The 15,735-nt window shown below is 37.2% G+C and overlaps 1 protein-coding gene across 1 annotated transcript in view; it reads left to right on the forward strand.

Moving 5' to 3' along the window:
• The window catches only part of dmd (dystrophin), a 274,434-nt gene that overhangs the window by 8,775 nt on the left and 249,924 nt on the right, over positions 1-15,735 (forward strand). Inside the window, exons 4-7 of the mRNA XM_037696602.1 lie at positions 7,894-7,995; positions 10,199-10,269; positions 12,240-12,358; positions 15,285-15,475. Of these exons, the coding sequence (XP_037552530.1) occupies positions 7,906-7,995; positions 10,199-10,269; positions 12,240-12,358; positions 15,285-15,475 (471 nt within the window). The 5' untranslated portion in view covers positions 7,894-7,905. The remainder of the gene's footprint in view (positions 1-7,893; positions 7,996-10,198; positions 10,270-12,239; positions 12,359-15,284; positions 15,476-15,735) is intronic.

The following is a 15,735-nucleotide window of genomic DNA, read 5'->3' on the forward strand; positions in this document are numbered from 1 at the left end:
ATCGCTATCTCACTCGATCTCTCGCATTATCTTTCGCTATCTCTCACCATATCTCTATCTCTCTCTCTATCTCTCACTCTTTCTCTATCTCTCACACTATCTCTATCATCTGTCTCTCTGTCTATCTCTCTCTATCTCTATCATCTATTTCTCTATCTCTCTCAATCTCTATCTCTCACATTATCTCTCGCTATCTCTCACTATATCTATCTCTCACTCTATCTATCCTCTGTCTCTCTCTCTCTCTCTCTCTCTCTCTCTCTCTCTCTCTCTCGCTCTTTGTATATTGTGTATATATATATATATATATATATATATATATATATATATATATATATATATATTCACTTCAAAGGTTTACGCAAGCAAAACAACCCGTTGTTTGTGACTATTTTCATAGGAAAAACAACTTTAATAGGCTTTAGTTCCCAAGAAAAGAATACAATGTACTTATCAAGCACAAGAGAACATAAAACAACAAAACATGATTTTGAACTACAATTTAGAACACTTTTTTTAACCATAATTAGTAAACTTGTCCTTCAATCCAGTGCCTCACTAATATATTGTGTATATAAAATGATGAGTTTATAAAAGGAAAAACTCACAATTTTTTAAATCTTTGTTTTGTGTACTTTTAACTTGATGGTTTTGGAACTTGTGTTGAAACGTTTGGACAAAACTGGTCAAACATTAAAGGGGACTGATATAAATTATACAGACTATGAGCAGGAGGCTATAATCTGCTGTAAATGGGTATATCTTACTATATCCATCCATCCATTATCTCTACCCAATTCTTCCTTTTTGGGTTGCGGGGTCACTGGTGCCCATGTCCAGCCATCACTGTGCGAGAGGTAAGGTACACCCTGGACAGGTCTCCAGTCCATCACAGGGACACATAGAGACAAATGAGACAAACAACCATTCACTCTCTCACTCACACCTAGAGAAATTTATAGTAACCAATCAGCCTAAGATGCATGTTTTTGGTCTGTGGGAGGAAACCGGAGTACCCGGAGAATTGTTTTTTTCAATTCAGTTCAGTTTATTTATATAGCGCCAAATCACAACAGAAGTCATCTCAGGGCACTGCACAAGAAATAATAATTACAAATACAAACTTTTCAATTGATGAAATTAGGTCAATTTGTCCTCCGGTAGTCTAAGGTTACAGCAACATTGCATAAGAAATACCAGTAGGTCAGGAAACCAAGCCAACCCTAATTGTAGGATTTATCAAAAAGGAAAGTCTTAATCCCAGTCTTCAAACTGGATAATGTGTCTGCTTCATGGACAGAAACTGGAAGTTGGTTAAACAAGAGAGGAGCCTGATAACTGAAAGATCTTCCTCCCATTCTGCTTTTGGAAACTCTAGGAACCTCAAGTAAACCAGCAGCCTGAGAGCGAAGTGTTCTGTTAGGAAAATATGGAACAATAAGAGCTGTAATATAAGATGGAGCTAGGTTGTTGAGGTCTTTGTAGGTTAGAAGTAAGATTTTGAATTCTATTCTGGATTTGACAGGGAGCCAATGGAGAGAAGCTAAAACTGGAGAGATATGATCTCTCCCAGTAACTCCAGTTAAGACTCTGGCAGCAGCATTTTGGATTAACTGAAGACGTTTTAAAGAAGTTTTTGGACACCCAGATAATAAACCATTGCAATAGTCCAGTCTAGACGTGACAAATGCATGAACCAGTTTTTCTGCATCATTTTTAGATAAGATGTTTCAAATTTTAGTGATATTACGCAGGTGGAAGAAGGCAGTTCTAGTAACGTTTTTAATGTGGGGGATAAAAGACATGTCCTGATCAAAAATAACTCCAAGATTTTTAACGTTAGAGCTGGAGGACAGATTAATGCCATCCAAGGAGGGAGAAAGACTGAAAAATTAATTCCTAATGTGCTCAGGTCTAAAAACTAAAACCTTAGTCTTGTCTGTGTTCAACGGGAGAAAATTTAGGGTCATGGTTTTTATGTCTTTAAGACATGCTTAAGTAGCTGATTGGATTCATTGGGTTTCAAGGACAAATATAACTGTGTATCATCAGCATAACAATGAAAAATTATGCCATGCTGTTTAATAACTTTACCTAATGGAAGCATTAGAAAACCTGCACATGCACAGAGAAAACATGCCAACTCCACCCAGAAGGGTCCCAGGCCGGGATTCAATCTTGCAACCTTCTCGCTGAGAGGAGGCAGCTCTAACAACTGTGCCACCGTGGTGCTGGTCTTACTCTATTCTACATATCAAAATTTTAAGAGTTAATATCAAATGATAGAAAATATGTGTATTTAGGGGCAGTTGTTTTGTTTGCTCACAATTTTTGAATTTAAAAAAAATATCACCAAAATACATTAAAATATGTGGCTCATTTGGGAATAATAGTACAGGATACATTGTAGATGAAATTCATAAAATATATGTATTTTTAAAACCCTATAGACAACTCTAGTGTTTTGGCAAAACATGAAAACGTCGCCCTTTTCTGAGCACTTTCTCTCTGACTTTTACTTTACTTACTTTTTTTACTTTTCAGTAAAATCATCATTCAAAGTTTAAACAGGTTTCAGAAAGTTAGACTGTACAAGATGGATTGGCCATTCTGCATCTTGTCTGCTCATTTTACAAAAGGATGCCTAAACTTTCTTCAGAAATATTCCAGTTGCATTATTTCTAACTTTTGTAAAGAAAAAGGCAAAAACATATGGATTGTTCTTAACCACGCACAGAATATAATTCAGTTTTACAGCATCTACTGGATGTTTGTGTCATCAAAAGTGAAGACCGAAAGGCAAGGCTGAGGTGGAAAATCATATGGTTAAAAAAGAAGAGCGTAGAGAATGTGAATCGTTCTTTGGTTGTATATGTGTGTATGCAGTTTAATGCATGCAGTGTGGCAGATAATCAAGTGCGGTAAGAAATAGACAGGTACTGTACAACCAGGCAGGGAAAAGTCATTCTGACTTCCAGTAAGTGCTCCAAAACTGTCACTCACAACTGCCAAAAACTCAGCGCATCAGGACGGAAACCTATACACACATACACAGGTTCTGGCTTGAATATGTGCACACAGAATTGCCCTTTGGTTTCGTACTTTTACTGAATGCACGCTGCTTCGAAAAATGCGAGAATATGCCATCTGCCTATTGAGAAACTCGATCAGAACTGTTTAAGTATTGTAGAAATGTCTGCTCCTGATCTCATCTTGTGTGTATAATGCCCAGCTGTCCGTAGAATTAGTTTCTTCCATTCCATCCTTTCCACTGCCATGACAAAAAACAAAGAACTGTCAAAGGACGTCATAATAGATCTGTACAAGTCTGAAATGTGCTACAAGAACATCAGCAAGAGCTTAGTAAGACGGTGACAACTGTGCAATTATTCAGAAATGGAGGATAAAAAGGGCTATCAATCATCCTTGGTTTGAAGCTCCACGTAAGTGCAAGGATAATGATGAGACAGATGAGGGATCAGCCCACGGTTACACTGAAGGAGCTTGTTAAACTTAGTACACTGCATTGGAATAAATCTTGCAAGACCCAAAAGGTCCTCTTGCTGAAGAAGGCTAATGTTTGGAAGAAAGTGAGATGGTCAGATTAGACTAAATTTAAGTTCTTTTCCACAAGCTTGACCCTCTGTCAAGGTCAGGGATAGATCTTCCAGCATGACAATGTTCCAAAAACATACCACCAAGGCAACAAATGAGTGGCTAAAAAAGTAGTACATGAAGTGTGCAAGCAGTTTTCTGACCTCAGTCCTTCAAAAAAATCTCTGATGGGACCTCAAGGTACGAGTTGCCAAGCAGCAGCCAAAAAACCTAAAGGGTTTAGGGACCTGACTCAACCTTGTTTGATGTATCTACCTGGATTACTGAGCATGCATCAGGACATTTTGAACCACTTTGGCCAGGATTGCCTCAAACTAGTTTCATCAAAGAACAGTCCATCCAGAGGACCTGACTCAACCTTGTTAGACTAAAGGATTTAGGGAGCTTTTGTAAAGATTTTGACCCAAACCCCTCCTGAGATACGTGCAAACCTGATGACCAACTATAACAAATAAAAAACAAAACTCTCAAGGATTGTCAGGATGTGTGGCAAAACTGCTGGCATAGCCCTACAGAACCTCACTGACCTACACAAGGTGAGGTCAGTGAACAAGGCCAGGCTGATTCTGGCAGATCCTGATCACCCACTCCATGATGAGTTCAGGTTGCTTCCATCTGGACGCAGGTATCTGCTGCCCAGATGTAGGATGAACAGACTGAAAAACTCATTCATCCCTGTAGCGATCAGGCTTCTCAACGAACATTAATGGTTTCTGTACTGGTTTTTTAATGTCTCAATGTCTTGTCAAGTATGAATGTTTTGTGTGCCTAATGACTGTGAAACAAATTGCCACTCAGGGATAATAAAGATTCTTGAACTTAAACTCGACTTGCCAACAATAGTGTATCCACCAAGTACTGTCGTGTTTTACAATCACGTTTCATAAGTTAAATATTAAATACAAATCTAACAATTACCGTAAATCTCGGGTTTTAGGACTCACCTGTTTCTAAGCCGCACTTATCAAATATAAGATAAGTCATAATTTTGTACATAAATTAGACGCTCCGGTTATTTAGTCATGGGCATCCACCGTTCATCGTCAGAATCTGTGCCCCCAGACTGCTCCGGCGTAATGTGCAGCTTTCTTGTTGTAGTACAAGAATCGGCCAGCAGATGGCGTTTCACAGATTATAGCTTGCTTTCAACACACGCTCAGACTGCATGATCGTCATGAAGCTTCGCTGTCTGACTCATGGTTACAACCATTATACCTTAAAAATGAACACAATAACTAAGCATAATCACTGGACAGAACAGTGCCAAAGACTTAAGTAACTGAAATTATTTTAAAATTATTTACCGGTAAATATTACCAAGTCTTATAGAGGTCAAATAGTACCGGTTGAATGCGGTAAATATTCATTAAATTAGTACCATTAATTTTTTTTGGTAAACACTTTTGTTAACAACTGCTGTTTTTAAATGTACTTTCTAAATAAATTTGACGTGACTTCTCAGCAACAAGCTCATATGAGGAAGAACAGCCCTTCCCTTCCCGTTCTTTTTTTTTTTTTTCCTCCCGTCTCCTTCATTCTGTTTAAGCTTAAATGAGATACTGGTATTTAAACACATATTTACCGTACATGGAAATATATATTTTTTTAACTTTTATTTAAATATGTACCAGTCTTGAATGACTGCTTTAAAAATATCTGATGACTTGAACACTGTTGAGCTCCGCTTCGTGTTCGGATGTGACTTTAAAATGAGATCCCGGTATTTAAATGCATATTTACCAACAGAAAGATGTCACACAGAAATAATTAAACTTTTATTAAAACATGTACCAGACTTGACTGCTTTTGCGTCTCTAATCCTGACCATGGACATGTTGATGCAGTTTACGGACTGCAGCTCCGTTTCCCCCTCGACAGCTGATCAATCGCTTTTAAGTTGAAAGCTGCGTCATAAGAAATTCTCCGTACGTTTTCCATTATTGCCGAACAAATGAACAGGTCTGCGCATGAAGCGCAAAATATGTTAAGCAACACAGGAACGATTTAAATAAATTAATTCACGTCTATCTTGGGGGATGGTCCTTGAGAGTACCTCATTGGTCATTCAGGTTAGACTTCTGGTCACATGATGACAGAGTGGGCGGAGTTAAGGTTGGGTATTTGAGACCATGAGCAAAATGACAAAGTCCATGCTCAATAATCCAGGTATACAATCCAACATTTTTCAGTCAGGTCATTTGAACAGTTTCTTTTTTTATTTTTTTTCCAGCACAAAAAAAGAAACTGTCCAGATGACCTGACTGAAAAATGTTGGCATGAGCAAAATGCCTTGTACATCAGATTACCTGAGGGCATTCTCTGTGTCACAAATGCATGCCCCTATGAGGGGTGGGGTTCTAGGAGCCACAAGCGCCCACCTCTGTCAAAGGAAAATGTTAGCCAGTGGCAGGAAGCTACCAAGAGACGGCAGGAAGTCTTTCACAATAAAATATAAAAAAATAAATTTTGAAAATTATGAAAAAAATACATACGACGCTCCTGCATATAAACCGCGGGGTACAAAGCGTGAGAAAAAAGTAGGGGCTTGTACAACGGCAATTACGGTACCTTATGATGCGTCTGATCATCACAAGCTCACCATAGTTGTTGCAGTTCTAACAAATACATCTGTCAAGTAGTTCCATTAATAAATCCAGTTTCCAAAAGTCGTGACACTCTTCTTAAATAACGGTAAACTCACAAGGCAATAGGGTCGTAAGTGACCAAACGACAAAAACACAATCAAGGCAGAAATATGTTACTGCAACCATTTCCTTGCAGAACATTTAATTATATTCTCTTGATATTCCTGTTGTGATTTTATAAGCGCTCCAAGCTCGTCCACCATATTTGCCCATGCTTTTTCATTTTCCTCAATGATGATTAAATGAAAGATTGTTTAGCCTTTGCCTTCTTTTCCCTTTATATGCTGGCCCGACATCCTTCACTGGAGGAAGGCCAGTTGATCGACCGGCCAAACAATTAGGCCGATTTTGTTAAATATTTGGCATCTGAGATGACTGATTGTTCTACAGGGATTAAAAGATAGACATATCTACTGTAAAAACAGAGCAGCATAGGTACATTTTTGGCAGTTGACTGGAATAATAACAACTTTAGTCTTCTTTTAGATTATTTTGTGTAATTAAACATGTTCAGAGGCATTTTGGCTCCACGAAAATGGTTTGAACTTTTTTTTTTCCGTAGCACTTCCAATAGTTACTCGTTATAACAGATGTACTATAAAGCAGGGAAGAGGCTAAAAGCAGAAATTGTTAAAGCTGCACAGAAATTACGGTGGCCCTAAGTTGTAAACCGACATTTGAAAAAACAAAATTACAAAAACAATAAAATCACAACAAAGTTTGGAAAAAAGGAATTACATTTGAAAAAACACAACAAAAACAAAATCACATTTGAAAAAAAACGGAATCACATTAGAAAAAACGGAATTACATTAGAAAAAATGGAATTACATTAAACCGAAACGGAAGTGGCCTGAATCACATTAGAAAAAAATGGAATTACATTTGAAAAAACAGAATCACATTTGAAAAAACAGAATCACATTAGAAAAAACGGAATCACATTAGAAAAAACAGAATTACATTAGAAAAAATGGAATTACATTAAACCGAAACGGAAGTGGCATGAATCACATTAGAAAAAAATGGAATTACATTTGAAAAAACAGAATCACATTTGAAAAAACAGAATCACATTAGAAAAAACGAAATTACTTTAAGCCAAAGCGGAAGTGGCCAAGCGAAAATGGCCCGAATCACATTAGAATAAACAAAATTATATTTGAAAAAACAGAATCACATTTGAAAAAATGGAATTACATTAGAATAAACAAAATCACATTAGAAAAAAACGGAATTACATTTGAAAAAACAGAATCACGTTTGAAAAAATAATTTAATAAAAAAACAACAACAACAGAATTTTGTTGTTCTTGTTGTGTTTTTTCAAATTCCGTTTTTTCAGATGTTGTTCATTTACACCTTAGGGCTACCATAGGAAATGTCTATCAATACCAATTCTTTACACACACGTACAAACTTAGTCAAACTTTTGTAAAACATACAACAAAAGAATCATAATGACCAGAGATACTGCAACCAATGTGGCGCCAGTCAAGTCAACTTAAACATTCTTCAGTTTTAGGTTACAAACAGAGCTTCATCTAAAACAAATTCAAAGTCCTTCCTGACATTGAAAGTATGCATGTAGTGTTCCATGTGGACCTGCTGACCATTGTACTTATGTGTTCAGGTAAAGGATGTGATGAAGGATGTGATGGCGGGCCTACAGCAGACCAACAGTGAGAAGATTCTGCTGAGCTGGGTTCGTCAGAACACACAGCACTACCCTCAGGTATGTACTCGCGCAGTTTCCTCTTCGTTTTCTCATTGGCGATCACTGGAGTTACTGGAAAAATACAGTGGGGTGCAAAAAATGTCACCCCTTTCTTGGTAATCTTTCACATTTTGTTGCCCTACAAACTAGAATATGTTTGAATTTGTATTTTGAGTAAAAGTAACAAGTGATAATAAGTAGAAAGATAGCTTAAAATGTATGACAAACGCTACATAGTTTTCAAACTAGTGAAAATACAATCTTTGCCAAAATGCAGTACAAATTCTGAATGACTTTGCTAATGATAAATGCTCTTAAATGCTAGTTATAAGGTAAAAGACACCCTAGACCCCTCTGGGGGTCCTCCCCCAGAAAATTTTGAACAAAGTAGACGCCATTTTCTGCATTCTGGTTGTTAAATATCTACGTTTACCTACATAAGTAAACACTTGATTCAATAACTATTTTAGAGAATATGACACAAGTAGGCTAAACAAGAGCTCTCCTTGTGTGAATAGAGCATGCTCCACTTCTCCACACATCCTACCCCGAAACACCCCCCACCCCCACCCCAGTCGACAACTGCTGGCACTAACGTAGCGCTAAGCTAGCACAGAACACAGAGGGCCCCACCCCCCGCCCAGTCAAACAATGAGCACCCTGCCAAGGCAGGTTACCTCGGGGAAACACTGCATGTGGTGTGGTGAGTTGTAGGTAACCTGGAAAACCCGGATTGGACTTTTAGTTGTTTTGAGTATTTCCTGTTAATCAAGTGGAATGGATTCGTTCATGAATTAGATTTTTTTTCTCTTTGGCTTTTAACTCAGCTTGAAATGTTGGTTTTACTGTTTTTATTTGTTTTATTGTTTTTACTGTTTGCTGTTTTATGATTTTTGGTAGTTCATTACTTTTACAGTATGTGTTGATTTTATGATTTTCATGCTTGCTTGTATGTGCTAGTGTTTTGGCCAAACACTGTGGCCAACGATGTTGTTTTTAATGTGCTTTATAAATAAAGTTATATTATTATTGTATTATGAAGAAATGGACACAGTGCTGGGTGAATTAATATTTCATGGAAAATGTGTGTGTGTGTGTGTGTGTGTGTGGGGGTCCAAATTAGTATTTTTTAAATGTGAGGGTAGGCCGGTCGCAATAAACAATAAATCAATTAATTGTACGATGAATGAAAATTATCGACCTCATTTTCATTTATCGGCTTTATTGTTTCTTCGTGTCTCTCTCTTTCTCCTGAAGACACTGCTCAACTCCGGTACTCTTCATTAACCCCTCCCTTTCTCTTTTCTCTTTAAAATCTGTTTTAACCATCCAAAATCGCGTTTTGGATTGTTTAAAAAAAAGCTAAGCTGAGAAGCTAAGCTACGAGCTAAGCTAACAGGCCGACCTCGGGAATAAACCTCCGTCTTGTCGAAGCTCCAAAATTCACAGTTGAAACGTGTGCCTTCACGTAAAAAGTAGTTTTTCTCTGCAAAAAGGAGCTGAGGACTTGTTTACTGATTTTTTTTAATTTTTATTAAAAGCTTTGTGTGAAAAATGCTATGCCAAAGAGCTCAAATCACCGAGCGTACGCCATATCACCATGTCAGCCCATGCCACGTCTAGGGCCCTCCCTCCCATTTTTCTTAAAGAGACATGGTGCTCAACTATCCATCCTTTGGCTCAAACAGTCTTATACTGCAGTCAGGTGGTCAAAAAAGGTACTGCACACAAAACAAATCAACATTTCTTCTAAAATTTGACAATTGATTATTGTTAAATTTCAAACAATATAATCGCTTATTGCAATAATTTCTGAGACAATTAATCGCCCAGTAAAATTTGTTATCGTGACAGGCCTATGTGAAGGGAACACGTCCCCTTCACATAATTGTTGTGACGCCTATGAACTAGCCACCACAGCTAATTAACCTTATCAAATGCTAAAACAACTACAACTCAGTCAGATGCACAGATATTAATCTACATTATGGTGTGGTAGCTGACAGTTGGTCACAATCCATACTTGTAAAAGTTGGTGAGTATGGTTTCTCATTACTTCCAGATGTGAAACCCGTATCTAGCATCTACCAATTTATGTATTCCAAAGCTCAAGTTACCACAGTGATGCTCTTAATCAAACAGAAACCAGTGCTTGAGGGACAGCTGTGGGTGTCGTGCTTTCACACACTGCTTCTTTAATATTTAATGCCTCTGTCCTCAGGTCAATGTGGTCAACTTCTCCAGTAGCTGGAATGATGGATTGGCCTTCAATGCCCTCATCCACAGCCATAGGTACTGCAGAGTGACATGTGTATGTGTTTGTACTTGTTGGAATAAATCAACAAATACATGTAAAATTACAAACCCATGGGAAGTACTTAGACAAAGAATGCACAAGGAGACGGACATTAATCCTTCACACGAAGACAAAATATTTAGTCTTTATCAAGATTTTAATATAGTGTTTATATTACAATTACAATATCTCATGAGCCTCATTGTTCACAGGAATGTAAAGTTATTACTCTTGATGTGAAGTTTTTGTGGCTGCTGACAATCCCCAGAGCTCAACATTAGGTACACACATGGGGAAGCATTATTTAGAAGAGCATCATTTGAGAGTGCTGTTAGAAAGTCTCAACAAATCATCTGACCGTAGACGTTGTGCTTGAGGTGAATACAGGGCTGAATAATCTGACCTGGAAGAGATTTAGCAACATTTTAGAGCAGTAGAGCTGACTTCTACTAATACTATTATTATGAATTGAAAGATTCTGCATCCATTACTGCTACAAACAATTGTAGAATATTTTGGTATAAATACTACTACTTCTAAGAACCAATAGAATATTCTACTACTACTGATGCTACAAAGAATATATATCTACTACTTATATTCTAATACTACTACTTTAATACTACTAATAAGAAGTGGAACAATCTGCTACTACTGTTACAAAGAATTGTAGACTATTACAACTTCTATGACCAAAAATTGGAAGAAACTACAACAACAACTACTACTACTAGTAGTAGTATTAGTGCTAGTAGTAGTATTAGTGCTAGTAGTAGTACTAGTACTACTAGTAGTACAAGTAGTACTACTAGTAGTACTACTACTGCTAGTACTAGTACTACCACTATTATTACTACCACTGCTACTACTACTACCAACATTGCTATTACCATTACCACTACCACCACTACTACTACTACTATTAATACTATTGCTACTACCACTGTGACTACTACTACCGCAACCACTACTACCACCACTACCATTACTACTACTACCACCACCACTATTACCACTACCACTATTACTTCTACCACTACTACTACTACTACCATCACCACTACTATTACAACTATTACTACATTACTACTACTATTGCTACATTACTACCACCATTACTATTACTACTACTACCACCACTACCATTACTATTACTACTACTACCACCACCATTAATACTACTACCACCACCACCACCATTACTACTACTACCACTACCATTACTACGACTACTACCACGACTACCAATATTATTACTACGACTACTACCACTACTACCAATATTACTACTACTACTACCACCACTACCATTATTATTACTATTATTACCACCGCCACTACCATTACTACTATTACTACCACCATTACCATTATTATTACTACTACTACCACTACCATTACTATGACTACTACCATTACTACGACTACTACCACCACTACATTACTACTACCACCACTACATTACTACTACTACCACCATTACCATTATTATTACTACTACTACCACCACCACCACTACCATTACTACGACTACTACCACCACTACCATTACTACTACTACTACCACCACTACCACCATCACTATTACCACTACTACTGCTACTTTAGAAAAAATGTTGCAATTTTTTGTTACTATAGTGCTATACTACTATTTAGAATTTTTTTTCGAACATGTTAAATATTCTTACAATGCAGAAGTGAAGCCCTTGAACCAAGCGAGGGGACTGGGAACGATTGCAAATTTTTTGAGACATTTTGGAGACTTTCTTGCAAATGCTGTTAATACCATCACCGACACAATCCAGTAAGACAGGGGCTTTAGTTATTTTCAGTATATTTTATGGTCGTGAAAATGAGGTAATGTAGTTAATATGAATAGGTTCCAACGCTACAACTTGACGAACTGAACTGTAAAGCCAGTGGTTATAATGTATCAGCTCTCATGATATCTCTATCATCTTGACAGACCAGAGCTTTTTGATTGGAGCTCAGTGGAGAAGAAGACGTCAGCGGTGGACCGACTGGAACATGCCTTTAATAAGGCTGCACAACACCTGGGCATAGAGAGGCTGCTGGACCCGGAGGGTAACTCACACATTTATGGAATTATAGAAAAATAACCAAAACTGCTGAACTTAATTAACTTCTGCTCATTAAGTGGAGAGGATCTCGGGTAACGGGTATAGAAAGACAGGGTTTGTCAACAGATAATTTCATTATAAATAAAATTACTTACCACATTTTTATATCCAATCTAAGCTGTAAAGAATAAGCCACAGGCCATGAACAGGTATCGCTTTACTAAAAGATAAAGAACATTAAAAGAACAACCAAGGAGTATTTGCTTCAATAATTTTTAACTAGACTTGTTTCAAAATAAAAGCAAACCAAAAGTGATGAGCATGTTACAATGTGAAAATATTAAATAAATCAAATTTGAAACAAAAGCGTCTAAGTTGAGTGTTAGTGTGACAAAACAAGACCTCATACCAGGGATATCGAATAAACATACAATTGGCTTGGTACAGTACTTCTTAAAGTACTGCTTAAATGATGCAACTTCTTGCCATACATGCATTTTTTTTTTTTTTTTTTCCACTGCAAATGCAGCACTTTCCCATGCAACTGATTTAAAATCAAGCAAATCTTCAAGTATGGTAAAGTGTTTAGATATTATCTTTCTTTAGTTAAATTTTGTCGGAAAATTCAGTTAAACAAAATGAGCGCCCGCTCTGGAAGAGGAGATCATTTCTGATTGATGTAATAGTCGGCATTTCATTGTACTGTAAATAAATACTGTAGCGAGTCGGAACCAACAATACTCCTTTTAACAGGCGTTTACCCTAACAGTTCAAAAGTTATATACCGTATTTTTCTGCCATAAGTCACCGTTTTTTGCATAATTTGCATGCCCTGCGACTTATAGGCCGAAGTGACATATTTATGGATTTTTTCCCATATTTATAAACCATTTTTTGGCTGAGATATGACCGTTTTCATTCATTCTGACTGAAAAAAAACAAAAGACCAGTACCACTTTCAGCCACTTGATGGTAGCAGAGTAGTAATTGCAGTATGGCATGCTGTTGTATCATGTAATAGGTAAACGTGGCTATAATGACAAGATAGATAGGATTTTAATTGAGCATAAACACTTTTCTCCAATATTTTTGACAGTAGGGGAAGCTTGGAGATGGGCCTAAAATCCCCCAACACAGTGGGATCGAGACCATGTTTCTTTATCAGGGGTTACACCACAGCATGTACTCCAGATAACAAACTACTGTTAAAAATGGCAAGAACCAAGGGTTCAAAACAAGGGAAAACCTCTTTAAGAAAGCGTGGTGGAAGAGCATCACATGGAGAACCAGAGGGCTTAATCTGAGCGTCCATGTCCTCTAAAAATGACAGTCACCGGCTCAAACTGATTGAAAGCAGCAGAGCAGGGGACACACGCAGAGGGGTCAGAGTCTGGGCGCAAGATGGAAGTGTAACCTTATCAATAAAAAACTGCATAAAATTATTGCACAACCGAGTGGATGCTTCAAAACCAGCAGTCTGTGGAGAGTTAAGAAAAGAGTCAATGGTACTAAAAATAGCACGTGGGCTGTGGCTGTGAGATAAATTCAACTTAGAAAAACAGTCCTTTTAGGCTGCTTTAACTGTGTCCTGGTATTTGCTAAATTAGGTTTCAATAAGCAGAAATTAGCACAACAATTAGACAGTTAGCTAAAAAAGGCTGAAATTAGCAAAAAATGTCTGAAAAGTAGCTGAAAGGCAGAAAGAAACTTAAACTAAAGGGAAGCAGAAAGAGTTGAAATGAGCCAAAAAATGTGGAATTACTTGAAAAAACTACAATTAGCATAAAACAGCTAAATGGTAGCTGAAATAGCAGAACTAACCGAAAATAGCATAATTAAGGCATAACAAGCTAAAATGAACAGAAATAAGTTAACATCACTGAAATTAGCTAGATTTACCACACATAACTTGACTCTATCTAAAAACAGCTAAAATTACCTAAAAATGCTAATAAACTAACTGAAAAGGTAGAACTAGTCTAAATAAGCAGAAAAAGCAGAAGGAATATGTTTGCTCAATTATGTTGAAAAAAGCAGAAATGAGCAGAAAACAGTGGAATTATCTGGAAAACCAAAAAAGAGCTGAAAAAAGGCAAAAATAAAAAGGGCTGAAAGAAGCTTAAATTACCAGAATGAAGTGAGAGAGCACATTTTTGCTGAATTAGACTGAAAAAAGTTGAAATGAGTGCCAAAAAATGTAGGATTAGCAGAAAAATCTACAATTTGAATAAAAACCGTTAAATAATAGATGAAATGGTAGAAAAAGCTGAAACTTGCAGAAATAAGCAGAGCGGAGCATTACAAGCTGAAATTAGCATAAAGGAGTTAGAAGAAGCACTTTTTTTGTAGTTAGCAGAAAGAACCTGAAAGAAACACAGAACACCTGGAAAAAACCCAGCTGAAATTAGCTGAAAAATCTGGACAAAGTTAACATTTGCGCAAGGAAGCTGAAAGAAGCTGAACCAGAACAAAATGTGAAAGGACCAGTAAAAGATTGTAAACAGATCTAAAGATTTGAAGGATGTAAAATGAGCTCCATTCATTTCCTATGAGAAAAAAAAAATGGCAGAACAAGCTAAATATGTCAACAAGCTAAAGTTGCAGCAATACCAAAAGTCATAGCAGGATTTTCCTGAAAGAGCTGAAAGTTTTGATATATCAATTGTTGAAATAGCACAAAAATTGTGTAATGAGAAAGATGCTGTAAAACGTACAGAAGAAAAATGGATCACAATAGAGTGATAAACATTCACACCTATGTTTCGGCACTTAAATCCTAACAGCTAAAAGCAGGTATGCTTCCTTTGTCCCATCACTGTTTGAGTATGCAGAAATTGAGAAACAGAAGATCTGACACCCTGTGAGACTCCACACCCTATTTATCCGTTTTAAAATACTTTTTTTTTTTTCGCACGCTTTCTTCTGCATAGATGTGGCGGTACCTGACCCTGACAAGAAGAGCATCATCATGTACGTGACGTCACTCTTCCAGGTGTTTCCCCAAAGCATTTCCATGGAAGCCATTCAGGAAGTGGAGTCGCTGCCACCAGCGCGCAGCATGGCCCGTGTGACAACAGAAGAGCACTACCAGATCCAGACACAACAGCGCTTCTCCCAACAGGTATACACACACACACACAAGTTCATCTTGCTATCTTTATGTCGACTTTGCATTGACTTCCATTCATTTTTCATTCATTTCTATAACCTGACCCGTGCCCTAAACCTAACCATTACCTGTACATACCTAACCCTAAACCTAACCATTACCAGTACATACCTAACCCTAAACCTAACCATTACCAGTACATACCTAAACCTAACCATTACCAGTACATACCTAAACCTAACCATTACCAGCACATACCTAAACCTAACCAT

Source organism: Nematolebias whitei, chromosome 23 (genome assembly GCF_014905685.2).
Source record: "Nematolebias whitei isolate Nwh7 chromosome 23, NemWhi1, whole genome shotgun sequence".
In the NCBI taxonomy this organism is placed as follows: Eukaryota; Metazoa; Chordata; class Actinopteri; order Cyprinodontiformes; family Rivulidae; genus Nematolebias; species Nematolebias whitei.